The following is a 25,361-nucleotide window of genomic DNA, read 5'->3' on the forward strand; positions in this document are numbered from 1 at the left end:
GGTAAATTATTGTGAATGTGTTCCATTAGCCCTAGTTTCCTCTCATTAAAAACTTTCTTCTTAATCCTGTCCTTAATCTTTTTTATAACATCGAGCAATCACAAAGCTGAAAATTCATCAACGCTTGTAGTTAAACAACACAATGGGGCAGCACCTGACAGCCTGGTATTTGCAAATCTGCATCCCAAGCTCAACAATTACTGCAGGCCTGTTTAGTTTCTCAGGTCACTCCAATGTAAGACTCTATCACAGAATCCAAGACAATTAATTACATAATATTTATGGTATTTTACCGATATGGCAGCATATTTATTGAAGAAAGAGGAAGAAAAAATAAGACTCCAAGTCTTATTCCACATTGTTCGAGGTAATAAATAATTTTAGACTCTATCCTAGAGTCTGCATTGTGAGTGTCATCATACAATACAAAATGTAAAATGACAACTACCTTGATGAAGTGCAAAATACCAAAATTTTCAAAATTATATTTATTTCCATCTAAAATACAAATTTATTGCTCATTATAGCGTCTTGAGACTTATTTTAGCTTTTTTTTTGTCTCTTAAGATCAAAATCCAAAATGAAGAATGACAACCATTTTGCCAAAAATTTTACATAATGTTTAGTTCCATTATGTGAAATGATCAAACCCAGAATTTTTTGAGATGAAAGAGAAAATTCAGTCTTTCATGTGCGAGACTTCTCAAAAATCAATAACGATAGTTGTAGTGACTCTTCATAATAGTTCATGGGTTTCTCTATAGTAGTACAACATACGAATGGAAAGTGGAATACATTTGTCTTCATCTGCTTCATGTAGCCTTTGGATGGAGCATCTAATTTACCTCAGCAACATCAATACAAAAATCTCATCTTGAATCATCAAGAAAGAACAAATGGTAACATGAACAATTTAACATACAACAGAGATTGAATGCAAAGTCATAGATCGCAAGGTTGATGGATCTAGACGACCTTTGGAGGTGCCTCCTGCATAAGCTTCTCAATAAGGTCCGCCGCATCCTGCACCGTTGCGATGTCCTGTGCACTAGTTTCGTCGACAGTTATGTTGAATGCCTCCTCGAGGCCCATCACAATCTCAACCTGCAGGAGAAAGATGGTGATGTTAAAGTGCTGTTTTTTTTTTTTGAGCTACAGTCAATTTCGATAGAGGGATGATTACCGTATCCAGTGAATCAGCACCAAGTTCAGCGAATTTTGATTCGCCGGTGAGAGCAGTACCATCGGGAAGAGCCAGCTGCTGCTTCACTATACTACAAACCTTGTCGACTGTCTCTTTCTTAGCCTAATCAATAAACCAGAGAATGATGATATTTCAGGTCACTCCTCAAAAAGATGTTACTACTTCACAGCAGTAGAGACAATCTAGAAACAGGCAATATAGCTGTCAAGAACCAGGTCACACTCTTCACACCATCTAGTAGTTTGTACTTTCTATAACAAATAACTAAATAATTCCATTTTTTTTGCTAACTATACAAAGACTTTAACTTACTTATAGTATCTCGTATTATGTTAGTGAATAAAGATAACCATGACAAATATGAACAGCTACTACAAATAGGTTGTTTCTTTCTCCACCAAACACTTTTAGAACCAGAACAACTGTTGCTAGCAACAAAGAACAAAAAATGATGCATACCGAACAGCAAATCTTAAACCGAAGAGAACTTGGTCTTGAACGGATGGATACAGAAGTCATCCTGTGGCTCTGGAAGGAAACCGAGCTCCGGCTTGAAATCACATTTGTCACCTGAAATGGACCAAGAATTGCCCCATAAGTGGATTGTTCATATGAACAGAACAACATAGAGTACAATATTGAGAGAATGGCAATTGACACTGGAACAAGATTGACATAGTGCATGTCGTGCAAATACCCTTTTCTAAAAAAAAGTTCAAAGCTGCTCCTACTCTTGTACTGGAAGTTTAATGAAGTTAAACCCAAACAACAGATTTGGAATGGAAAGTCCTTCAGAAATCGAAAATAAATACTATAAAATGTGTACATCAAGACAACATAGTGAAGCTAACACATCACACATATTTATATTAGTAGCATGATTTAAGTCTGTGTTGTCTATGAAGTATGTTCACCTAAACTGAGATCCAGCTGGTTGCTATTTCAGGTATTCAAACATTATGTTTTCTATATTTATTTGCACATGCCTGTACTAGTTATTTTTTAGAAAAATATAGGTATATATAGACAAGATATAGAGGGAAAAAACTTCTGAAAAATCAACTGCCTTGCTTCCTGGCAAGGAACTAGCACCAGAACTTTTGACAAACTGATCTGTGATCTGGTCCAGGGATTTTGAAATGCCTAAAGTAGGACATCAGTCCAGTAATACACAAGGATCAAGATGTAGCAAAGCTTTTCAAACCAGGTCTAAATCCAGAAATAAGTGTGTGGAACCCAACTATACATTTTGAGACCCCATGACAACACTTCAGATCAGGCAAGACAACACATGGCAGCATACACTTGTAACAAGAAAGCTGGCATTTTCTATTGGGCTAGCACATCAACATCGATGTGCAGAAGTAAAGCATCTGGTAAAGAAATGCTCCTTAATTAACTTGAGCAAGATCTGAGGCATGTGCTGTCACTTGCTGTGCTAGGGTCACCCCTGGACCCTTCCCACTGCTCCTTTTGGGATCCAGCAACATTTCACTACCAGAGGTTCATTTTAAAATGAACCACCGAGCTGGCACGGTGCCGGTTTCTTTAGTCACAACAATTTAGAATCTTTGCAGGTTGCACTAAAATATGCGAAATTGTCACCATCATTCATCATGACAGATGGTAAACAACTAGCAGTCCTACCCCCAGAAGTTATACATGCAAGTTTTCTACACTAATCTAAGCTTTAATAAAGTCAACTTGCCTAAAAATTACTACTCTGATTCAAAGTTACTGCAGCAATTTGAAGGAAAACCAGAGTGAGTCATGCATCCATAGCATTGTGTGCTCAACAAGTTCATATAGGGAAAATTGCCAATAAGGATCAAGGGTTACAAAAAGAAGATCCCCCTGAATCAAGCCGGGAAGGAATGCCCTCTTAGAAATCCCTCTATGCTGTTGAGTGAGCTCGAATCTAATCGCAATGAAGCAACTGGATCGAAACCGAACAAAGCATCCCATCACCAGAAACTAGAGTTACGGCATGAATCCATCCATCCACCCATCCATCTAAGAGAAGTAGCGGAACCAATCCCAGAACCCGACAAATCACAAAGCAGACGCCACGAATCTAGAGCGACTGACCGGCGCCGCACGCACGCTCCTCGCACCAAGATTCAAGAAACAGCGACACGGCGTTACTATAGACCAAGCTACGAGGTGAAGCCAGCCAAGAAGAAGAAAAGTCCAAGAAGTGCGGACCTGGCGCCGGGCGGCGGCGGCGGCCGGCGAGAAGGAAGCGGCGAGGGAGTGCGCCATGCTCGCTCTCGGTCGGATCGGGGGCGGCGGCGGGAGTTAGCTGCAGCTAGTGGGACTTGGAGGCGGCGGCGGCCGTGCCGTGAGGTAAGCAGGAGCAGGAGCAGCAGCTACCACGAAGCGCAGCGGTGGAAGGGAGAAGTGGAAGCGTAGTGCGGCGGGCGAGTCGATAAATAGATGGATAGGCTTGGGATAGAAAAGCGTCCGTCCGGAAAATGTCTGACGCTGCACGCTCGCCGCTCGCGCCAACGGGCCACGAGATGGGAAACGAGGGTTCCCGATTTCTTGGTCGCTGGTGACTACTACTCCATTGCTGGGGTCGGGGAGGATTGGATTTGCTCGGTGACATGTACATCTCAGCTGTTTCTGAAGACACGATGTTAGGAAGTTTTATTATGACATGGAGAACGACATATACATCTCAGATGTGGATGGATAAAGGCATTGTTTAGTTTCTCCTAAAATCTAAAAAGAAAGATTTCTTATTAAAAAATAATTAATTATATAATTTATTTGTAATTTATGAGATAAATCTTGTAAACCTCTATGATTGAACAATAATTATTAAATACAAACGAAAATTAAAATCTAAAAAATATTTGGATCTTGAGTCGGGCCTAACTGGAGAAGAGAGCCGTATCTCGCTCAAACGATGGTTTTGGGTTTTTGCACGGAAACAGAACTGCAGAAGACACGTGCATAGTAGAAGTTGCGGCAAAGCGACGAAGGCTGAAATACCGTACCATTGTCATTTGTAAAAGTCAAGTAGACATCGATTTAATTGACCAAACAATTGGAAGAAGCTGGACTACTTTCGTACTATGTGAAAATATTTGTACAAATCATTTTTCATTTTTGTACTACCTATTTTATTTTAAAAAATAGGTATAGTTCAAACTTGACTAGCGAAAGTGCAAAATGACGATTGCTAATCCAAATAAAATAATAAATATCCGTAATAAGTATATTTGTATAGACCATGCATAGTTCACACTTGAGAGAAGAGCGTGCTCGGTACTCTTTTGGTCTTGCCACATGCGATTTTCTCTAGCCAAGCAAGAAATGGGACACCGCTAGGCGCTAGGTGTTTGGTTGGTGCATCCTACATGCCTCAATTTCTACGCCAGCAACTTTTTTCTTGCTGCCCTAGGAGAGCCAAAATGACTCGCCCAGGCTAGCAAGCATCTCGTGGAGCCATGTTGTCTAGGCGAGCGCGAGGTGAGCCGAATCAGAAAATCTTCCAAGCACACCCATAGTTCTCATAAGGCATGACATAAGTATGTCATAAATTCAGTGTTTCAGTTCACGCTTTACACAAATTAACAAAGAGTCATACGCACATCACCATTAGCAATGCAAATAAATGCTCTCAAAGTCAAGGCTCGAAGGGGCAGAGGTCATATCCTAATGACAAAATGCGAAAGGCTAAAGTTCTTAAGTATGCTGCATGGAGGATAAATCGATAAACTAATAAAATGATAAATAGGTAATATGAGAATGTAGTGCCTCAAGACATCAAGATCAATCATTGTTCTCTGTTTCTTGCTCCTGCTTATAACCACTTGTGACAACTTCATCTTCATCTTTGATGAGTGTCAAACTTTATTTCTTCATCATTTTCACATGGAAGGTCTTCTTCACTCTCTCTTGGTTGAGCCAATCTAGCACTCGTGCGCAGCCTTTGTGACATGTTGGTCAGCATGGACTAATTATAATGGAGAACAAAAAGTTTCAAGCTAGGCACCATAAGATAGAGCATGATTTTAGAACAAAAAGCCTGAAACTAGTTTCATAATTTTTTTTAGATAAAACAATTATAAGACTAAATTGGATTTTAGAATTTTTAATCGCATCATTTTTCATGTAAAAGTATTTGTATAGATTTTTATTTTTTTGGATATATCTTTTAAAAATGGTTTTATTCCAATTTACCTTCCTAAACTTTAAGTTTAGTTTAATTTACCTTCCTCTTATGAGGCCTCACATCAACAAAACCACCCAAGGTGCAGTTTCAAAACTTGAGGAAGTAAAAAACTGATTTTGTAGTTGAAGGAGCAAAGTCACGATCACAATAGTTGAGGAAGGTAAATAATACCTTTTTCCCCAAAAACAAAGAAACATATTCAATCCATCCTAAATTATAAGTTTGGTTACTCGTCTTATTTAAAAAGTTGTGTAAAAATATCACCTTTCTTATCGTGACATTGTTTATTAAAAAACTTCTTCAAAAATAATTTAAACTTGACTGTATTACATAAAATTTTTTAAATAAAATAAGTGATCAAACTAGGTGGTAAAACATCTTATAATTTGGGATAGGGGGAGTATTTTGTTTTAGACGAAATAGGAACGTTATACAGGTAGACATTTTTATTATTGAGGAAATTATACAAGTCTGTGGACATGGCTGGCCCTGATGCAACCGGGCTTTCTACGGGCCCAGCGCTAGCTATAGCAGACACCAATGCCCTAGCTCAGTCACGGCTCACCCCGATCTCATCTCATAATCGTGGGATCGTCTTCTCCCACTTCGTCGCGGCTAGGGCCGGCGCACCCTTTCTCCTCTCCTCGTCCGGCGGCGTCTCCGTCGATCAACTGCGCCGCCTTCGCCCCGCATACCCCGGAGGGAGCCGTCATCGTTACCTGCGCCGACCGACGCGTCTGTTGCCTCTCCAGGTGCGTGTCCTATTCATTCCTCCTCGGAGCTGTTCCGAGCTGTGATTCCTTCCCCAGATCCAGGACGGACCGGCGACGGCGATTCCTGTTTTATCTAGGATTCTGGAGGCGTGGAAAGATCTTGTTTTTATGGGTTTTTTTTTTTGGTTGTGTAGGGGCTGTACGAGGAGGAGGGTCGGGCTTCGTGGCCATGTCGAACCCGCAGTCGAACCTAGATGATCTGCTTCTGCAGGCCGCCGGCCGGACGGGGAAGAACCAGTCCCGTCCGAGCAACCCGCGGTGGAACTCTGGGGGGAGCGGCTCCGACGGCTTCGACGACGACTCCGACTCCGACGCCGCGCCGACCTACTCGAGGAAGAAGCCTTCGTCGCAGGTACCGCTCAAGAAGCGGCACCAGCCGGAGAAGGGCGTCCGGCGTGGCGGCGCTGGTGGTGGCGGTGGGTGGAAGGACGAGGATGACGAGGACGAAGATGGGCGTCGGAGTGGTGGGGAGGACTCGGACAGCGCCCCTTCAGTCGGGAGTGACCTATACAAGGATGAGGACGACAAGGAGCGTCTGGAGAACATGTCTGAGCTGCAAAGGGAGATGATCCTGGCTGACCGGGGCACCCGCGCCGCCGACTACAAGCTCAAGCAGCGGGCACGTGCGTCCTTGTCCAAGACGGACAAGTTGGGTGCGCGAAAGGATAGCAGCCCACCCCCGCCGCCCAGCCGGATGCGGTCTTCAACCCGAACTGACAAGTCTGGATCTGCTGCCAAGAGCGCGCTGGATGAGCTGCGGGCAAAGCGGACTATGCGGCAACAGGCTCCGGAGGCACGCACCAGCAGGTTCACGGACCTGCTCCCACATAGTGGCTCACCCACTAGGCGCAGGGCTGGGAGCCCCCCAAGTGATGGGAGCAACGATGGTGATAACAGGGGTAGGCTGAATGACCATGGGAGGATTGCTGATGATAGCAGGGATGATGAATTTGATGAATCGCCGAGTAGGCTTGACCCACTCAAGTTTGATGATGTGAAGAGTATTACCCTCAGGAGGTCAAAGCTGGTGAAATGGTTCATGGAACCATTCTTTGATGATCTAATTTCTGGGTGTTTTGTGCGGCTAGGTATTGGCAAGACAAAGTCTGGGAACCCGAGATACAGGCTGTGCATAGTGAGGAACGTGGATGCAAGTGATCCGGATCGGAAGTACAAACTGGAAAGCTACTCGACATACAAATATCTCAATGTTGTTTGGGGTAGTGAGGCTGATGCGGCGCGGTGGCAGATGACTCAGGTATCAGACTCCCCACCAAACGAAGAAGAGTTCAAGGAATGGCTGCAAGAGGCTGAGAAGAATGGTGCGCGTATACCGACTCGGCAGGAAGTGCTGGAGAAGAAAGAATCCATTCAGAAGGCCTATAACTTTGTGTATTCAGCAGTTACTGTACAGCAAATGCTGAAAGAGAAATCAGCTGTGAGACGCCCTATCAATGTTGCTGCTGAGAAGGATCGGTTGAGGAGTGAGTTGGAGATGGCTCTGAGCCGTAGGAATGAAGCTGAAGCAGAGAGGATACGTGCGAAGCTGAAAAATCTGCAAAACAGGCCGCAGCAAGTGTCAAAAGATGATAAGGCTGCAAAGTTGGAGGCTATGAACCGGAAGAACCGTGCTGATAACTTCAAGAATGCTTCAGAAATGAAACCTGTAAATACATCTTTGAAGGCAGGAGAGGCTGGTTATGACCCTTTCTCAAGGAGGTGGACAAGATCAAGAAACTATTATGCATCAAAGCCAGGAGGAGATAATGCTGAAGAAACTGCCAACGGGTCCAGTAGTGATGTAGTGCCTATCAATGAAGATATAAAGAGCAAGGCTCAAACTGGTACAGCAGCCACAACAGCAGCTCAAGTGGCAGCAGCTGACGCCGGGAAGCTCACTGATACCAATGCACCAGTGGATCTGGGAACAGAATCAAATGTACTGCATACATTTGAGCTTCCTATATCATTGTCTGCTCTGCAAGAGTTTGGTGGAGCCAAGGGCCTGTTTGATGGTTACATGGCAAGGAGGCAGAAGATAGAAGCTACAATGGGGTACAAAGTGCCTGACAACGATGGAAGGAGACATGCTTTAACCCTGAGTGTGAGTGATTACAAAAGGCGACGGGGTCTTCTCTGAAGGGTATCTGTGATTGTGCTGGGTGCTCAACGGATTCAACTATCCGCCTGGTTTCAGCACCTCTATATTGCTGTGACAATTGTCCAGATCATCTGCATTTTGCCTTATCTTCCTAGAAGTAACACATAAAACATGCAGTGTATACAATTTCTTTTCATAAATATTACCTGATGTATGACTGATTATGTTGCTGACATCATGTTTATATCTGTGGATTGTGTTATCATCGTATCCTTGTTAGCTGCAAAAAATGGATTCCATAATTTGTTGAATTAAATCCAATGCAGCTTTCTTTTTTCTGATTCATGTTTTATTACAAGATCGAATGTGTGAACATATGTAGCAGAGCTAGCTTATTTAACATCCTCATTTCTGGTTCGAAGAAGTCTTTGGTTCATATAATATTTTCCATATATTTTATTCTTGCTCCAAATATTATTTGGTTGGTTTTTTCTTTTATCGATCCCTCTTTTAGAGTGTTGGGTTAATGCTGAAATTATGCATATTCTGCTGAATGCCATAATTTTAAGCTATTGCAGTTGTGTCTACTGTCTCTGTCTGATGACTAGTATACAAGGTATATATGTAAATATTCAGTGACCAAAACTTCTGTTTCTATTGTAATTTAGGGTATCTATAAAGCGAGTTATGCAGGCTGGCTGTCTACCATCTCGCAAAACGTATGGCATGTCTTGTTCAGTATGTGCCGGATGCTGTAGCAATAGCAATTATAAGAATGCAAAATTGCATAAAATGTGTCAAAATATTCTGCATGACAAGGCTAAGCAAGAACCTTCATAGGCTGGATTCCTTAACCCACCCCCACCCGCAAAAAATAAAACAGGAGAAAAGGATTAAACGAAACAATACAAAAAACAGCTAGGCATGCCCATAAGACCACTCCATCAAAATCTCATTCATGTGGCCCGAAAGCGACCCAACACTGGGTACAATTTACATGAGCAGATATCATTTTTTTTCCACCAAGGCATCTCTTATTCATCTCAGATCAAGATGGTTCTTCCATGTTCCCACATTCGATTAGTTTATTACATGAAGTGGAGCCTTATGGTCAATAGATTACGCAAACAGTTAGCACTTGAACCAACATTAATCATTCTTCGCCTTGATAAACTTCTTGATGATGCCCATCATCTCACTTCCAGGGAATCGTCCAAGGCAGCCCCTTGCAGTGGCAACCTCGTTGAACTCACACACAGCATCACCACTGAAAGCTTTGAGTTGATCAGGCTTGCGCTCCGGTGATTCTATATCGTCAAGCAAATCTTCTCCGGATTTTACTGAAGGGAGGGGGAAATCATCAAGTTGTGTATTTATAACATTATCCTCCCCAATGGCTGCTGCATAATCTCTGAGTCTGCATATTGCAAATGGGACGGGTTCGAAGCTATGATCACCATATTCAACAGGAGTAGAATGGTCTCCGGTGACACAAAGAAAGTACTGGTAGTGTCCGGCTTTTTCAGCTTCCCAAAGAAGCCTTGCAAGCTGACCAATAGCTCGATCAACAGCTTCTAGACCCCGTACCTTTAACTTGACAGCCTTATCATGACCAGCATCATCAATGGCCTGCAGAGACATTATAAGAGCTATCAGAATCACATAGGCCTTGTTTAGTTGCCGGAATGAAAAAATTTCGGCTAGTGTAGCATTTTCTTTTGTTTGTGGCAAATATTATCCAATTATGGATTAACTAGGCTCAAAAGATTCATCTCGCGATTTACATGTAAACTGTGTAATTAGTTTTTGTTTTTTACCATATTTAATACTTCATGCATGTGCCGCAAGATTTGATGTGACAAGGAATCTTAAAAAGTTTTTGGTTTTTGAGGTGAACTAAACAAGGCCATATAGTCAGTATGAGCAAAAAGAACCTGAATATGCATTTACCTTTATGTGCAGGAACCCAAAGTCATATCCATTTTCTCTTCCAGCTTTATATTCATCCTCTCCAGGCACAAAAACACGAGGTGGTGTATCCATAGGGGCAGAGAGTGCCTTGGCTATAGCTTTAGCTTTAGAAGTTAGGTGAGTACGATAATCTCCAGTTGCTCCAGGTGCTTCAAGGATATCAATCCCCAGTGATAGCCCCAGGCCAGCTATGATCTTAGTTGGAGCAACCATGCATGGTGCAAGTCCATGCTTGGTTTCAAAGGCAGGCACCTAACAAAGGCACATGAAACTTCATTAAAAGGGAAGCTTTAGAAGTATCAAGTTCCAGTAGGGTAAAAGCATGCCAGATCTTAGCCAGGGCAGAAGCATGGCAAATCCAGAGAATGCATTTGCGAAAGCTCTCAAAAGCCGAAACCAATCTTTCATATTGCTACTGCAGTACCATATAGGCCTAGTATTAAATCTTTCACACTAACCTCAATTCGGATACCACAGCCTCGCAACAGCACAACATTCGCGATGTTCTTCCCCTCAGCTGCACGCTTTGCGTTGATGGGGTGGGAAACCAGTATGCGTGTAATCTCCTTAGAAAGCTCGTTGACCACAGCTGCAGTGTTTTTAGCTTCTTCTGAGTCATCCAGCGGTTCAGCCTTCAGATGCAAGCGGTTGTCCTTCAAGGGATCGGTTCCAGAAATGTTCCCACTCAGCTTTGGTCCTTTGACAACCACACCACATCTGTGCTCAGTAGCATACCTGCAGAGATGGTGTGTGAATTACAGCAGTAACTAGACATCATACATGATTGAAACGGCTGATGAGGTTCAAGTGCTGCACCTTACTCTGACTTCATACTCAGGAAACGAGGGAAGCTTCATCCCATCCAACGCAGCGCAGAGGATAGGGCCTTCCTCTTCAAAATGCCGATCCGCCCTCCTGCTGACGATAACTCCGGTGTTCTCATCCAGTGTAGCAAAGTTTGACTGCATGCAAATTGTGCAGACAATTTAGTGGGAAAAACACATTCATCAGTTGATACACATGCTATTAGAAAACATTAAATATCATCAAGGAAAAAGAAGAAAAAAGAATACAGGGTGAAACATGCTTCTTTCCACACTATTGCCGCTTAAATTCAATGGCCCAAGCAATTGCTAAGTAGAGCTAGAGCCCAAGATCCAACAAGAAAAGGTGGTCAAATTTAGTTACTGCATGCGCATTCTTGAATGATCCTAACCATTGCTGGCCTAAGATTCTAATGAAACTGAGCTCCAATTTTACACAGCAAAAACAGTCAATGATCTGAACAATTACTGTTGGCTATACAAGTGACAGCAGAAGGAATCAGGATTAGCAGCAGAACATGCAGAGCATCTTAATACACTATGATCTGAACTACCAATAAATTACACGACGAATCCAAAAAAACAAAAGCTACTTGAGCTGCAGTTTTGTGCTCCAAGAACGGGGTGCCGACCTTGAAGGCGATGTCGCCAGGCGCCATGGCCAACCCGGCGCCCATGGACTCGAACGCGCCGCGGCCGCGGTAGTACACCCGTGGGTCGTACCCGAGGAGGGATAGGTGCGCCGTGTCGCTGCCACAGGCGAGCCCAGGCTCCACGGGGTCCATGAGCCCGGTCACCCCGGCCGCCGCCACCGCGTCCAGCCGCGGCGCGCACGCCGCCTCCAGCGGCGTGCGCCCGCCCAGCGACGGGATGCTCACGTCCCCGATCCCGTCCACCAGCACGAACGCCACGCGGCTTCGCCTCGGCCCTCTCCCCTCCGCACCCGCCATCGCCGTCTCCGCCGTCGCCCGCCGCAAAGGCCCCCTCGCCTCCCTCCCTCAGTTTCTGCTCTCTGCTGCTGCTTTGCGAGATGCCTCTGCCGCGTGCAGCGTGCTGGTTCAGCGGCGGGTCGGGTCGGGCCCGGTCGGACCGGACCAGGGCGCAGGGTTCGGGCCGGCTCAGTTTCGGACCGGCCCGGTTCGGTCGCTACAAGAACCGGGCGAGCCCGAGGCCCGGCCCCCAAATCTGCAACGCTTGGCGCTCGCCCCGGCTCCGCCCTCCGCCTCCCCTGCCCCGCCCGATCGCCGCGCCCAAATCGCCGCCGGTGATCGCCGGGGAGCCGCCGAGGCCGGACGCCGGCGGTTCCCGCTCCCTCCTCCGTGCCTCCCTTCTTACCGCGCGTCCCTCCCGCCCGTCTCGTGGCCTCCTGCTCGTGGGTTCATCTCGCCGCGGAATTTGGCATGTGACGCGGGGCGAGGGCGACGAGACGACGCGCAGCCGGCGGGGCCGGATGCGGCGGCGGCGTGGGGTTGATTCGTTAACTGGATTTCGAGATTGATTTGTCGGGATTTTTTTTTCCCGAGGGAAGCGCGTGCTCTAGGTGAGACACTTGTAAACATAATTTTCCGTGTTTTTTTTCCCACTTGATTAATTCGTCGGTGTCTGTCATTATTCGATCTATTTTTTTTTGGGCCGGTGGGAATCTGCTGTCGAGGTGCTGATTTGCGGAATCTTTGTAATGAGACCCTAGACAATTTTTTTTTCCATTTTTTGGATTACGAATGTGATTTCTATTCGGAAATGTTGTTCATGTTATAGTGGACATAGTAGCGGAGTAATTGTGTGCAACATTGTTTTGTTTTAAACTTCAAAATATAATGTGTTTTGAATTTCGGGGACGCTCCTTTGTGTATGGGTAATATCACAACTTGCAGTACCAATGCTATGGCAGATTTGTGCTGTTTGATTTGTGGTAATACTGATGCTGGAGTTTTTAGAACATGGTGGTTGAACATCCATTGTTTCAGCAGTTGTTTAGGTACTTTGGTGGTTTCACTTTCAAGGCTTCAAGAGATTGAATCGAGGCCCTCATGGTATGCATTCAAAATAAGCATTTATAATCACTGGGTCACAAGTGGGCCCAGAGCACAAGTCTTCTTTTTTGGTTCAGGTCACATATTTCATTATGATGTTGACTTGTTGAGGAACTGCAGTATTCTGGAGTGTCAAGCTGTAGCATATTGCTTGACTGCTTGTTATTTGAGTTTTGGGGTTAGGTTACATTCAAATTTGCTTGGAATATTTTAATTTTTGCGATTTGTGCACATGATTGTCAATTCGGGTTGCTGCTGCATGGAGTGTATGTTGATGGTTGCTCGTGAGTCATGATGGATGCTAGAAACAATATTGCGGCATGGTCTCCACAAAACCTCGCAGTAGGTATCATTGGGATGAATCATTAAAACCTTAATGGGCAGAGATAATTATGTTCATGCAGGCTGTCCTTTAGTGTTTCCCCTCCCCTATGTGGTATTATTAGGCCATATGATTTTTTCTATCATAATGTATCTTTCTTTCCGCAGAACATAAGGTCCTATTTGTTTTGGTTTTAGATGCATCAGCTTTCAATAATCAAAATGAGAGAACGCTCTCAAAATAGAAAAATAAAGATGCAGTTGACTTTGGCTGTAATAATAAAGCCATATGGATAGTGATTTTTGGTTGTCATTTTAACAATTGCATGTTCGCAAAGAACTTTGGTGGCTATGTCATTTTCATTTTATATTATTATGTGATAACAATTAGGCTTGACAATAATGTACTCCCCTATGTCACTTAGATCCTAGTATCCTACTACTATATTTGTTTTGATTATATGTCAGTTCTGCCATGTAACACATGTGACTGCATTGCAGGTTGCATTTCCAAAATGGTTTGCATGGCGGGGCATTTTAAAATGTCTTCTGTGCTGAAGCTTGTAATGATGGAAAATCACACAGCACCAGGTAAAGTATAGTTAAGATTTTAGCCTATTTTGACTTCCCATTTAGCTTGTGAATTTCATGGACAATACTTTAATTGAGGCTTTGACTTTGAGACCTGTGTCCAGAGTAAAATAAAGGGAAATTATATTGCACAGTAGCATGGAAATTTTGATATAACATTTATGAAGTGTACTGTGTACAATTCCAATGTACTTGCGTGATTTGATTGGATTTGTGCGGTCCATTAATACAATTGATAAATCCAGATAGAATGGTGCACCATATCTTTTATTTTACTAGAATGTCGTGCAGCTTCTAGGTGTATCGTTTTTTCTTATTTGTAACTTGGATATGTAGCAAAAAAAAAATCAATATTACCATGAGAAGGGTAGAATAATAAACTCTAGAAAAAAAATCAATACAAGGAACCTTTGCAAATGAAATATTATTTATATACGAAACCTTCTATGGATTGGAAAGACAGTTTAATCTGTTACTAGATTTCATTATATTTCACTCAGCGCCTCAGTGCAGGGATGCACTTTTTCAGTGTCATGTTTATTCTATGTTCTGGAGTAGAAATGGCATTTGTAGGCCCATAAATATTTTTGCTGCAAGGTTTTTGGATTTGTTTTTACAGAATGTTGATTGACAATGTGGCCTGTATAGTGCAATATCAATGTTCTTATTAATCAACTTTAAAAACATATATAATTATCATGTACAGATTATCTTGGTTTACTGGTAGTTTCATAACCTTCAGATTTCATCATATATGCAAAGAAAAAAAAAAGCGCATGCTGTTTTTTTGGTCACATGTGCATGGCTAGCTTATGGTTGATCATTTGATTGTTATCCATATTTTATTCCTTGAGTTTCTTTTTGTTTCTCTTGAGTGAACAAAGCATAGGGACTGGTACCGAGATGATTCAATCCATGCATGTTGGGTATTTGAGCATGAAAAGAATTTGCTGTCACTTTTGGCAGATGACGTGATCCGTGAGATGACTGGTGCACAGGTCCTACAAAAGCAACTGTTTGATGCACATGAACCAAATTTACTAGATGAAAATGGTAAGCTCCACTTGCTGAACCATATATTTCAGTTACTTTCTCTAATATCTACTCTCTAGTACTACCGGTTGAATGTACCTGGTGGAACAGGTAGACATTTTAGTGCTTCCAGCTTCTGCCTCATATCATATGTGTTTGTTTATTAGCTTGAGATTTCACTGCCTCATGTGTTTATTTTACCTTTAATGTTACTATTGTGTTTTCCTCTGTATTTGTGACACATGTTTCTGTTATATCAGATAGCTGTAACCTGTATTTAAACTTACATGTTGATCAGTTGATGTCAACCACAGTTTAGCTTTTAAACTTTTCCAATAACTTTGTGCAGATATGCATATATTTGGATCAAAACCGATGGCTGACCCATTGGACTTGGTAACTTTGATGAATATACCTGTATGATTTCCCTTTTTGCCTATGGCTGATCCACTGGATCAAAATCTTATCTTTTATTGAAGGTCTGCTGTAGTACTTGTAAGAAGCCAGTCAAAGCCAGCCAATATGCAGTTCATACAGGTGCTATTAACATTTTTGCTATTACATTATTTAGGTGTAAGTACTTGCTGGGTTATTAAAACAGAGGTTTAATTTTGTTATATTTGTATAATTCATCACCAAATCTTGCTGGGAACTAGGCTGTGAACATTTAATCTATCATGAATCCATACTTTCCAGCACATAAACCTATATTTTGCAATTTGTATGTCCGAAAAGCCCCAATCTGTTGCTATTTACATCATCTAGCTTAATCAATGACTAGTGTAATTTGCTTACTGTTTGATATGCTTGCTTAGAAAAGCTGGTGGCATTGCCATTCCAAGCATCAACTGCTCAATTGACCAATATCTTAATCAAAATGTGATGAATAGTCAAATCCCTTTTTTTTTTCTCGAACACGCAGGAGAGCTGCGTATCATTATATTAAAAGAAGAGGATATAGTCTTACAAAGGCTCCGAGAGCCTACTCAAACCCACTCAAACCCACCCACTAGAGCACAAGGATAAAATCACCGGAAACTACCAACAGGACGACCAGGTTTCTATCATACTAAGCCTCCAGCCGAAAGCATGGAGAGCCCCTTAGCTCCTGCAGAACTCCAACAGTAGGCTTCATCTCTTGCAAGACTAAGAGCCACATTAACATTAGGGGCAGAACCATTGAAAACACAGTCATTTCTGTGTCGCCATAAGATCCAGGCTCCCAGAATTACCAAAGAGTTCAGCCCCTTCCTCACCTCCCCGCTACTGGCCTCATCGACCTTTCTCCACCAGTCCTGAAAGGACTGATCAGAGGGCTGTGGTGCAAGTGTAGTAACTCCGAAATGTGACAGTAGGGAGAACCAAAACTGTCTTGAGAACACACAGCCAATGAGCAGATGATGTATATTCTCTTTATGTTGGTCACAGAGAGGACATCGCTCCGGGTGGGGGAGGTTTCTCCTTGCCAATCTGTCCGCCGTCCAACATCTAATATGAGCAGCAAGCCACATGAAGAATTTGCATTTGGGAGGCGCCCAAGATTTCCAGATTCTCTTAGCAGGTTCAAAATAAGTTGCCCCCACAAACAGAGCATCATAGGCGCTCTTTGCTGTGTAAAGACCAGAGGAGGAAAATCTCCAAATATGCTTATCAGGGATTTCCTCAAACAGCTGAACCGAATTCAAGGTGTCCCAGAGGCCCAGGAATTGAGCTAAGCCTGCCATACTTATTTCCCCGCCAGAAATGTCCTCTATCCATTTCTCATCAGTGAGAGCCTCCAACACCGTTCGCTTGTTCATGATCCTCTTAGGGATCAAGACAGCAACGAGAGGTGCAATATCCTGAATACCCTTGCCGTCCAGCCATCTGTCCTTCCAGAAGAAAGTGTTGGCTCCATTTCCCACCTGCGTTATCATTGCCACTGAAACGAGACCAGCCACTTCTTTGCTGACTTGGAGAGGTAGATTAGCCCAAGGTTTGTTAGGCGCACTTCGTTTTAACCACGGCCATCTTGCTCTCAAAGCGATGCCCAAGGATTTCAAGTCTGCGATCCCAAGCCCACCCAGTTCCCTGGATCTGCCAACTTTAGGCCAGCCAATGAGGCAGTGGCCTCCCTTTGCCTCCCTTCGACCTTTCCAAAGAAATGCCCTTCTAATTTTATCAATGGCTTTGAAATCCCAAGGAGGTAGATCAGTTGCCATAGCCACATAAATCAAGATTCCTGTGAGCACAAATTGCACCTGAATCACTCTGCCAGCTCTCGTCATCAGGTCAGCCTTCCAACCTGGTAGCTGATCAGCCACCCTGTCAATGATTGGTTGGACCTGCTCCTTAGATAATTTTCTGATTGTCAAGGGCAGTCCTAGGTACTTACAAGGGAAATCTATGACCTCACAGGGTAAGAGGTCCTGAATGCAGGCCATGTCCTCCTCGGCGCACTGAATGGGTAGCACATTGCTTTTTTGGACGTTAGTCTTGAGTCCCGAGGCATCCCCGAACAGCTGCAATATCTGAATTGATAAATTAATGTCAGCTGCCGTGGGTCGCAGAAATAAGGCTACGTCGTCAGCATAAAGGGAGATCCTATGCTGGATTGGCCTTGAGGACAGGGGTTGCAACAGTCCAGCCTCCGCAGCACGAGTGAACAGGCTGTTAAGGACATCCATCACCAAGATGAAGAGCATAGGAGACAGGGGGTCGCCTTGCTGGAGGCCCCTCCTGTGCCGAATTCTTTCTCCCGGAATACCATTAAGAAGCACCTGGGTAGAAGAAGCAGCCAGGAGACCACTAACCAAGTCACACCATCGAGGGCCAAAACCCAATTTTCTGAGAACCTCCAGAAGGAAGGCCCAAGACACCGAGTCGAAAGCCTTGGTGATGTCTAGTTTCAAGAGAATTCTAGGCTGCTTTTGAGAGTGTAGGAATTTTACTGTCTGCTGGACTATCATGAAATTATCCTGGATAAACCTTTTTTTGATGAACGCACTCTGATTCGGGGATACCATCTCATCAAGCCGAACAGCTAGTCTATTAGCCAAAATTTTTGTCACAAGTTTAGCAAAACTGTGCACCAAACTAATAGGTCTGAAATCCTTAACCTGAATAGCATCTGGCTTTTTGGAATCAGAGTAATATAAGCACAGTTCAGCTTCCAGAGATTTCTGAAGTTTCTATTCCAAAGGGAATGAAGTGCTGCCATCACATCAATCTTGATTGTTGGCCAACAGCTTTTGTAAAATCTCCCAGTGAACCCATCCGGGCCTGGTGCCTTATCAGAAGGTAGATCCTTTATGGTTCTCCAAACCTCTTCCTCAGAGAATGGAATTTCCAGACCTTCCAACTCAAAGCTTGGATAGCCAAGAGTGTCCAGATTAATAGTTATTTCTCTATCATATTCTGCACCGATGAGGTTCTCATAGAAATCAAGAACAGCGGCCGCTTTGTCTTCCTGGCTTGTGATGATGTGGTCACCTTCCTGAAGTTTTGGTATGAAATTCTTCTTCTTTCTATACCTTGCATGCTGATGAAACAGTCTGGAGTTGGTGTCTCCCTCCTTTAACCAGCCAATCCGAGACCTTAGTCTGGCTATAGTTCTCAGAAGGGATGCTAGAGCCAAAGAGTGTTTCTTGCGATTGTTGCGCAGCCATAATTCATTGGGCTGAAGAGACCTGCTTTCCTGCGCAATGTCAAATTGGTGTATGATTTCTTTTGCCAACATCAGCTGAGATCTAATGTGCCCGCACCTCCTCTGACTCCAACTCTGTAAGCCTCTAGCTGTGGCCTTGAGTTTCAGGGTCAGGGTTTGGAGAGGGCATAGCCCAGGCTGCACACTCTCCCAAGCCTCCTTCACCACCTCCTGGAATCCTTCGAGAGAAGGCCAAAATGCTTCAAAGTGGAATCTTTTCTTGCTGGCAATAGTATCCTTCAGCCCAAGAATCAGAGGGCAGTGGTCTGAGTCACTAGAGGCATGGCTTTGCAGGAGACAACCAGGGAATTTTTCCTCCCAATCCAGCGAGCAAAACATTCTGTCCAGTCTAACAAGGGTGGGGGAGGCGTTAGAGAAGGAGCTGGTCCATGTGTATTTCCGACCGTGGAGCGGAATTTCGGAGACCTCCATATCATCAATCCCTTATTTAATCTTTTTAAAATACATACTTTTGTGTTACTTGGTTTATTACTGGCACATTGTAAGATTAGTGCTATCCTAGAACATGTGAAGCCAACCTTTGAAAAATTTTATGCTGATGAGTATGCACCTTTCTTGAAAATGGTATTTAGTATTTTTTTTGGCTTTTTCATTGAAACTTTGTTTATTGTGCAGAGCAATGTAGCTCAGGGAAGGTAAACACAAATGATTCAGTGGGTGTAGATTATGCCAGTCCTACAAAGCCCCTGAAGAAGGGCAGAAAAATAAAGTTGATAAGTAATGGAAGTATCCTATTGTTTATGAGACAGCCTGTTTGTTCTTGTTTACTTTTAGTGCTTACCTGCTGCTATTTGTGTTCTCCTTGTTGAATACTCACCTTAAATTTCTTTGTTTTTAATTGGACTCTAAATGCTTGTGGATCTTTGAATGTTTGCTGCCTTGACATCTGATATAGATCAAAAAGTGCACATAAAAGTGAAAGCAAAATGTCAACCTGAAAGCAAGAACGTTGCCAATAGTTTCGAGTTGGACAATGGGCATGCCACTAAAGTACAATCTATAGATTTCACAGGTGATCAAAGTTTGTTCTGCTTTTTGTCTAAATATTGTTATCAATCTGGTGTCATTTAATCCTTCTTTCTTCTTGCTGACTTTCTCTAGGTCATTTGGCCTGTGTATCTAGTGTTTACATGATATTGTTAGTATAGCCACTATGGGCATGAAGAAGTTTTGTGTATCCATGTTCGCTTGTGGTGTCTAATTATATAAGTTTGTGGGACCATTTCATTTGCATGTAAAGATAAAGAGCAGTGTCACATTTCCAGGGATAATACATAGGAAACTAATGCATTGGCTCATGGATATGTTTTGTCAAAACAATAATGTGTGGGCTTTTCTCTGCCAAAAATGAATGTTTCAGCTGTTAACAGTATATCTTACTATTGGGGTTTATTTTGTTATAGTAGTTTTTACTTACATGCTTCTTTGGTTTGTAGGGCTGGGCACATCTATTGATAGTTCAGCTGCTATCAATGTGCCTAAAAATTGCCTAGAAGTATTGATTGCTTCTCAGGTGTCCTCTGCTTGCTCATAGAGATTGTCAATATGCATGTTATTGGTTATCCCATACTTGTGTTTTTCCATGGTCGGACAAAGTAGGCATATTATGTCTGCTTCCTCTTTTCTTGGATTAAAGCTAAGCTAAGCAGTTTTTAGTGGTACTAGATAGACAATGTTCTAATCATTTTAGTGACATGGGCTCCAATATCAGCCTATCCAACAAACTTTGTTCCTTTTTTTCCTTTCCAGCTAATTACCTTTTTTTTGTGTGTGTATGTGTTTTTTTTGGGGGGGAGGTCCACAAAAAAAGAAGAAAATAAATGGTGAAAATAGTTTGTTTTTGCTTACTGAGTTAAAGGTTCATTTTTACACCTAGTTTGACTGTGATGAAACCTTGCCTGCATAATTCTAGTATTCCATACCAGTTGATGGGAGTAAAATCGGTAACCATAGAATGTGAAGGGAGGAGCTTTTCCCAGAAAATTACTTTTGCCTGTCCAATTAAGATTTAATGTTTAAAGTCGGTCCATAACGAAACCGTTGCATAGCTATGCAGCATTGATCAGAAGGCTTACCTTCACTCCTTCAGTGTTCTCCGTTTTCTACCTGAGACTCTAATTTGGATGCTCATCCAATTGCCCTAATGTTGCACACTTGAATAATATATCTTGTTCAATTTTCATTGCACTGTAACCTCTGACCATATAGTGTTTTGATTTTCTCATCTAATTTATATCAGATGCGCCAGTTCCTCTTGCAACAAAAATGTATCATTCACAAGGCAACTACCGTCTTCGCATGGAGCTTGGCCAGCTTTATCGTGAATCGTGTGTGCAGCATTTGAGCGGCCACACAACTCAAAACGTGTCACATGAGAATGGATTGATGGCGTCACAGTTTTCCCCCTGCGGCAACTCAGCATTGCCTGTTTCTCAGAAGAGCCTTGTTCCTCAAACAAAGGTTTGACGCCACCCTCTGAGCACAGGAAGGATAGTTTTTCATCTTCTCTTACTGATGATGTGTTCTGCTATGGTGCTTCTCATCAGCCTCTTGCAAGCACATCTGAATCATACTCAGGAATCCCTCAGCAATTAGCAGCAAGCAGGCCTAACCAGTCACAAGGAACCAAAACTGAGAGAGCAAGTACACAAGCATCTGCAGTTAAAAGTGAAGGTTCACGATCCAGAGGCAATAAAGCTGCTGTTCCCCATTCGAGAAACAAAGGTTAGAAATGATCTTTTAATCTTCTGCTAAATGTAGTATGTGACTTCATTCATTAAAAATTATTAAGTGATTATTCAGCTATCTATAACTGGGGCAGGGCACTCGTGTAAAGATAAAGAATATTCCAGCGAAACTATATTAGCTATATATCAACTGAAAGTTCAAAATACAGCTCTATGAGTATGAGAAGAAAATTTACAGCTCACACTTTGGTTCTGTCCTAAGCTAAGTATATTATAGTTTTCAGCTTTTCAAGAGTCCGGTTTACCCCTGTAGTTACATGGCTTCAGGCATGCAAAACTGTCAGCTTATCCTTTTTAGTTTACTGAAAGGCTCCTGCACAACTCTGATGCCTGGAAACCTTCTAACGTAAAAAAGGATGTATTGGATTATTACCTTGCCACTAGTAACTGTGTATGCCATTTGTTCTCTAGGCAGCAAGAAGGCGCAGCAGCAACCTAATGGACGTGTTCATGTGATGTGATCCAGTCCTTGGTAGAGTAGCCCATTGATAGGTATGTGTCCCCTGTTGGATTTATTCACTTGAACTTCAATCCCGGTGAACATTTCACCGCCCGGCATAGTGATCTTACGCTGATTGATTTCACAGGTAATTTATTGGTCAAGTGGAAGTGGTGTCTCCGCTGGTGAACAGTCTCTTCTTTTTCTCCTTTCCTAATGAAATTGGTTATTGTCAGGATGGTTCTGATTTGGACCGTCCCGATTCGAGGTTGTTTTGGTAAGTCAGGATATCTGAAATTGACGGCAATATATGTTATACCATCGCACGTATCTAAGCTCTTAGTTAAACATGGTTTCATCTGTTTTCGCTCAGGTTCGTCGGCTATTGGTACAAGAAGCTAACAGCACTAGTTGTAGCACTGATGATGAAGTTACCTGTAAATACGGCCACAAAGGCCTTCGCTTCTCCCTGTCCCTCTTGCTGCGGAAGGTTGTGAACCTGATGAACATTTTGAATATAGCCCTCATCTTTTGGGCATCGAGTTTTAGTTGGCTCTCATGTTTGTGTTTGATTGTTGCCCTAGCCGGCTGTTGAATCCTCACCTTGCCGGAAAGCTAGTCGCTGTTGTTGGGTGTTTCGGCCGTGTATGTGGTTGTAGCCCAGGTTGACGGCGATTGCGCGAGTGGTTTCAGCTTCGCTCTGGTGAAGTCTGTTCCGGCGCTATGGCACCTTTTTTTTTTTTGTGGCAGTGTTTTGCTGTCATTTCACCCATAGGTAGCTGTCATGCTCAACGGTACATGAGCAACTAGCAGCAGCATCGTCCCATCTCATTATCAGCCAGAGTTTAGCAAAACACGAGTAAATGTGCTCATTTTTTTTTAGAATCCTCTAGCACCAAACAACGACATTTAGAAATGGCATTTGTTAGATCATTCATACTCTAGTCACCATCAAGATAGCTTGTAGCAGCCGAGCCTGTGCCTATTCTTTACTTCTAATTTCTAATAACCATGGCCTTGAAGTTCCATGCTCACATAAACAGCATGAAGCATTGCATTCCGTCAAATGCGAATAAAGATGCCAAAAGATTATGGAAACAAGAACATCTCCGATCGTTGCACAAGGCTAGCTAGTTGCGAATCAGAGTTTGTTAATATGCAGATTGAAACTGAAACTACGCAACAATCGAAAACGCCTGCCTTTGCCCATGTTAACGTTATTGCCGCACAAACCATTTCACCTATTATTATCTAGTCTAAACCAGAAGTAGGAGACCATCTATCGGATGAGAGGTACTCCAGCAAAAGGTGCAGTCGCCGCGACCGCGAGGCAGCAAGTCCATGTATCCATCCATGGATCAGCCAGCATCAGTAGATGGCGGCGATGTCGGCCCTGATCATCTCGAGGACCTCGGGCGGCGCGGCGGCGGCGGTGACGGTGAGCACGGCGGCGCCCTGGCCGTGGCCGTGGCGACCCACGGTGGCCACCAGGACCTCGACCCCGCGGCGGTGGAACGCCTCCAGCGCCCGCGCCAGCGCGCCGGGGCTCCGCGCCGGCAGCCGCGCGCAGAAGCACACCGCGCCGACGGCCACCGACACCTCGGGCTGCCGCCGCCCGGCGGCGGCGGCGGCGGGGCTGCGCACCGCGCGGTACGTCTCCAGCACGGCCACCGTGTCCTCCAGCATCTTCACCCGCTCGGCCGCCGCATCCACGATCTCCTCCTTGCTCGCCGCCTGCGCGCGCCGTCGACCGAGGAAACGACGTCGGTCAGAAACAGAGAGGGTGATTCTAATCTATATATGAACAAAGAAGTCATCTTGCGGCACGACGCGCCCGGCGTCGGCGCCGGCGTAGCCAACGAAGAAGCAGGGCCGTCGAGGGCAGGGCAGGGCAGGGACTGACCCGGTCGGTGGGGAGGTTGGGGAGCATGGCGCCGAGCTCAGCGTAGAGCGAGGACACGGTGCGCCGGTTCGGCCTCGGCCTCGGCCGGCGCTCGCCCGCCGACGCGGACGCGGACGGCCCCGCGGTGGCTAGGGACAGGTCCCCCGCGGTGGCCAGGGACAGGTCGAGCGGAAGCCATCCTCCTCCTCCTTGTCCATCCATGGCGGAGCGGCGGGTGTGGGCTGCGGGCGGGGTTTTGCTTGAGCAGTTGTGCACGAGAGGGAGCGCGTCGGTCTGGTCTCGTCGTCGTGGCAAGGAAGGAGAAGAGACGCGGTCGGGTCGGGCCGGGTCGGGGCGTGACATGGCGGGCATTGGTGTCAGTGTCAGGTGTGCAGTGGGCACGTGACCAAAGGTGCTGCGGGCAGGCGGGGCACCGGCTTTGGGGGTTAGCCAGGAATGGAAGCTGCAGCTGGGCTGGGCTGTTGGTGTTGGGAGGCAGCTGCAGACCGCACGGAGGAGAAGAGCCGCCTGCTTTGGGAAACTGGTCAAGCGCGGGGTCTTCACAACGGGACAAATCAATCTCTGAGGAAAGGCTGCTTCCTGCACCAGTTGCACTGAGGCTTTGTTTAGGCCTTCTTTTAGTTCACCCAAAAAACCATAAATTTAAAACTATAGAAAAAACGTTATACTAAAGCTTACTATATTATATATATATATATATATATATATATATATATATATATATATATATATATATACACGTACGTGTAGTTACTCTCATCTTGAATAAACTATATTGTGTATGTATTCATACTTGTTTATCGATTTAGGTATGTTTATATACTTATATTAAGATACTCTAGATCTTACCACGCGAAAAATTTATATATACTCATGTGAAGCTCAAAAAAATAGATTTTTTATTTTATTATTTTATCTGTAATATACTATTATTTTAGTTAATAATTATTCTATAATTAGACACTAGTTGCTAAATAAAATAAAAATACTATTATGATCAAATCCAAAATGTTTCACAAAGGAGGCCTGAATTCGGACATATACTCTTCTTGTCCATAAGCGAGCACATACCCCGAGTCCGACTCAAAGCCCACACATCCTAGGCCTCTTTCCACGACCCGGTAGCTTGGAGCCGATTACATATGTCTTGCCGGGTGTCCTGCCCGCATCGATCTGAGTGAGATTGACGATGTCGCCGACGTGCCCTCGTCCGTGGTGCGACCTCCCGGCGGACCTCCTGGGACATGTCACGGCGCGCCTCCCCTTCCCGGCCGACCGCGCCCACTTCCGCGCCGTGTGCCGGGCATGGCACTCGGCCGCGCGGGAGCACGACGCGCGCCGCCGCGGGCGGCTCCCGTGGATCGTGCTGCCCGACGCCTCCTTCTGCACCATCGGCGACGACGGCGTCTTCTTCGACCGGATCCCTGGCCTTCCTGCCGAGAACGTGACCTGCCTCGGCGGCGGCGGCGGCGGCGGCTGGCTCGCGCTCGACTGCACGGACTCGGTGCACAGGCGCACCAGCTTGCTGGAGAA

General features: G+C 44.4%; 5 protein-coding genes across 6 annotated transcripts; 2 read left to right on the forward strand and 3 right to left on the reverse strand.

Annotated features, from left to right (window-relative positions):
• LOC8067238 (acyl carrier protein 1, chloroplastic) lies at positions 679–3,776 on the reverse strand. Its single transcript, XM_002443247.2, has 4 exons — positions 3,410–3,776; positions 1,664–1,774; positions 1,184–1,306; positions 679–1,104 (listed from the first exon to the last, which is right to left on the reverse strand). Exons 1-4 carry the CDS (start codon positions 3,464–3,466, stop codon positions 967–969), a joined length of 429 nt encoding a protein of 142 aa, XP_002443292.1. The 5' UTR covers positions 3,467–3,776; the 3' UTR covers positions 679–966.
• Positions 5,916–8,600, forward strand: LOC8067239 (protein RTF1 homolog). The gene is made up of 2 exons (XM_002442204.2): positions 5,916–6,139; positions 6,295–8,600. Exon 2 carries the CDS (start codon positions 6,330–6,332, stop codon positions 8,298–8,300), a length of 1,971 nt encoding a protein of 656 aa, XP_002442249.1. The 5' UTR covers positions 5,916–6,139; positions 6,295–6,329; the 3' UTR covers positions 8,301–8,600.
• Positions 9,155–12,078, reverse strand: LOC8064635 (probable 2,3-bisphosphoglycerate-independent phosphoglycerate mutase). The gene is made up of 5 exons (XM_002443248.2): positions 11,689–12,078; positions 11,049–11,194; positions 10,691–10,967; positions 10,212–10,484; positions 9,155–9,890 (listed from the first exon to the last, which is right to left on the reverse strand). Exons 1-5 carry the CDS (start codon positions 12,004–12,006, stop codon positions 9,411–9,413), a joined length of 1,494 nt encoding a protein of 497 aa, XP_002443293.1. The 5' UTR covers positions 12,007–12,078; the 3' UTR covers positions 9,155–9,410.
• Positions 12,238–22,484, forward strand: LOC8067240. Of its 2 annotated transcripts, none has more exons than XM_002442205.2 (12): positions 12,238–12,596; positions 13,912–14,001; positions 14,968–15,054; positions 15,383–15,429; positions 15,513–15,570; positions 19,355–19,465; positions 19,635–19,751; positions 20,979–21,199; positions 21,286–21,463; positions 21,898–21,978; positions 22,074–22,202; positions 22,299–22,484. In XM_002442205.2, the coding sequence occupies exons 2-10, from the start codon at positions 13,926–13,928 to the stop codon at positions 21,945–21,947; spliced, it is 945 nt and encodes a 314-aa protein (XP_002442250.2). In that variant the 5' UTR covers positions 12,238–12,596; positions 13,912–13,925; the 3' UTR covers positions 21,948–21,978; positions 22,074–22,202; positions 22,299–22,484. The 2 variants fall into 2 exon arrangements, with proteins under 2 accessions (XP_002442250.2, XP_021302070.1); XM_021446395.1 differs by lacking the exon at positions 12,238–12,596 and adding an exon at positions 12,620–13,089.
• On the reverse strand, positions 22,993–24,254 carry LOC8065952. The gene is made up of 2 exons (XM_002443249.2): positions 23,829–24,254; positions 22,993–23,659 (listed from the first exon to the last, which is right to left on the reverse strand). The coding sequence occupies exons 1-2, from the start codon at positions 24,177–24,179 to the stop codon at positions 23,294–23,296; spliced, it is 717 nt and encodes a 238-aa protein (XP_002443294.2). The 5' UTR covers positions 24,180–24,254; the 3' UTR covers positions 22,993–23,293.

Source organism: Sorghum bicolor, chromosome 8, assembly GCF_000003195.3.
Source record: "Sorghum bicolor cultivar BTx623 chromosome 8, Sorghum_bicolor_NCBIv3, whole genome shotgun sequence".
NCBI lineage: Eukaryota > Viridiplantae > Streptophyta > Magnoliopsida > Poales > Poaceae > Sorghum > Sorghum bicolor.

Excerpts from the sequence above, each read along its gene's own strand:
- LOC8067238 (XM_002443247.2), bottom strand. The coding sequence starts at position 3,466 with ATGGCGCACTCCCTCGCCGCTTCCTTCTCGCCGGCCGCCGCCGCCGCC. Across the intron at positions 1,307-1,663 it reads GGTTTAAGATTTGCTGTTCG|GCTAAGAAAGAGACAGTCGA; the intron begins GTATGCATCATT and ends TTTATTGATTAG. Across the intron at positions 1,105-1,183 it reads GTGCTGATTCACTGGATACG|GTTGAGATTGTGATGGGCCT; the intron begins GTAATCATCCCT and ends TTTCTCCTGCAG.
- LOC8067239 (XM_002442204.2), top strand. The coding sequence starts at position 6,330 with ATGTCGAACCCGCAGTCGAACCTAGATGATCTGCTTCTGCAGGCCGCC.
- LOC8064635 (XM_002443248.2), bottom strand. The coding sequence starts at position 12,006 with ATGGCGGGTGCGGAGGGGAGAGGGCCGAGGCGAAGCCGCGTGGCGTTC. Across the intron at positions 11,195-11,688 it reads CTGGCGACATCGCCTTCAAG|TCAAACTTTGCTACACTGGA; the intron begins GTCGGCACCCCG and ends ATTTGCATGCAG. Across the intron at positions 9,891-10,211 it reads TTGGGTTCCTGCACATAAAG|GCCATTGATGATGCTGGTCA; the intron begins GTAAATGCATAT and ends ATGTCTCTGCAG.
- LOC8067240 (XM_002442205.2), top strand. The coding sequence starts at position 13,926 with ATGGTTTGCATGGCGGGGCATTTTAAAATGTCTTCTGTGCTGAAGCTT. Across the intron at positions 19,466-19,634 it reads AAAGTTGATAAGTAATGGAA|ATCAAAAAGTGCACATAAAA; the intron begins GTATCCTATTGT and ends CATCTGATATAG. Across the intron at positions 21,464-21,897 it reads TCCCCATTCGAGAAACAAAG|GCAGCAAGAAGGCGCAGCAG; the intron begins GTTAGAAATGAT and ends TTTGTTCTCTAG.
- LOC8065952 (XM_002443249.2), bottom strand. The coding sequence starts at position 24,179 with ATGCCCGCCATGTCACGCCCCGACCCGGCCCGACCCGACCGCGTCTCT. Across the intron at positions 23,660-23,828 it reads CCAACCTCCCCACCGACCGG|GCGGCGAGCAAGGAGGAGAT; the intron begins GTCAGTCCCTGC and ends CGGCGCGCGCAG.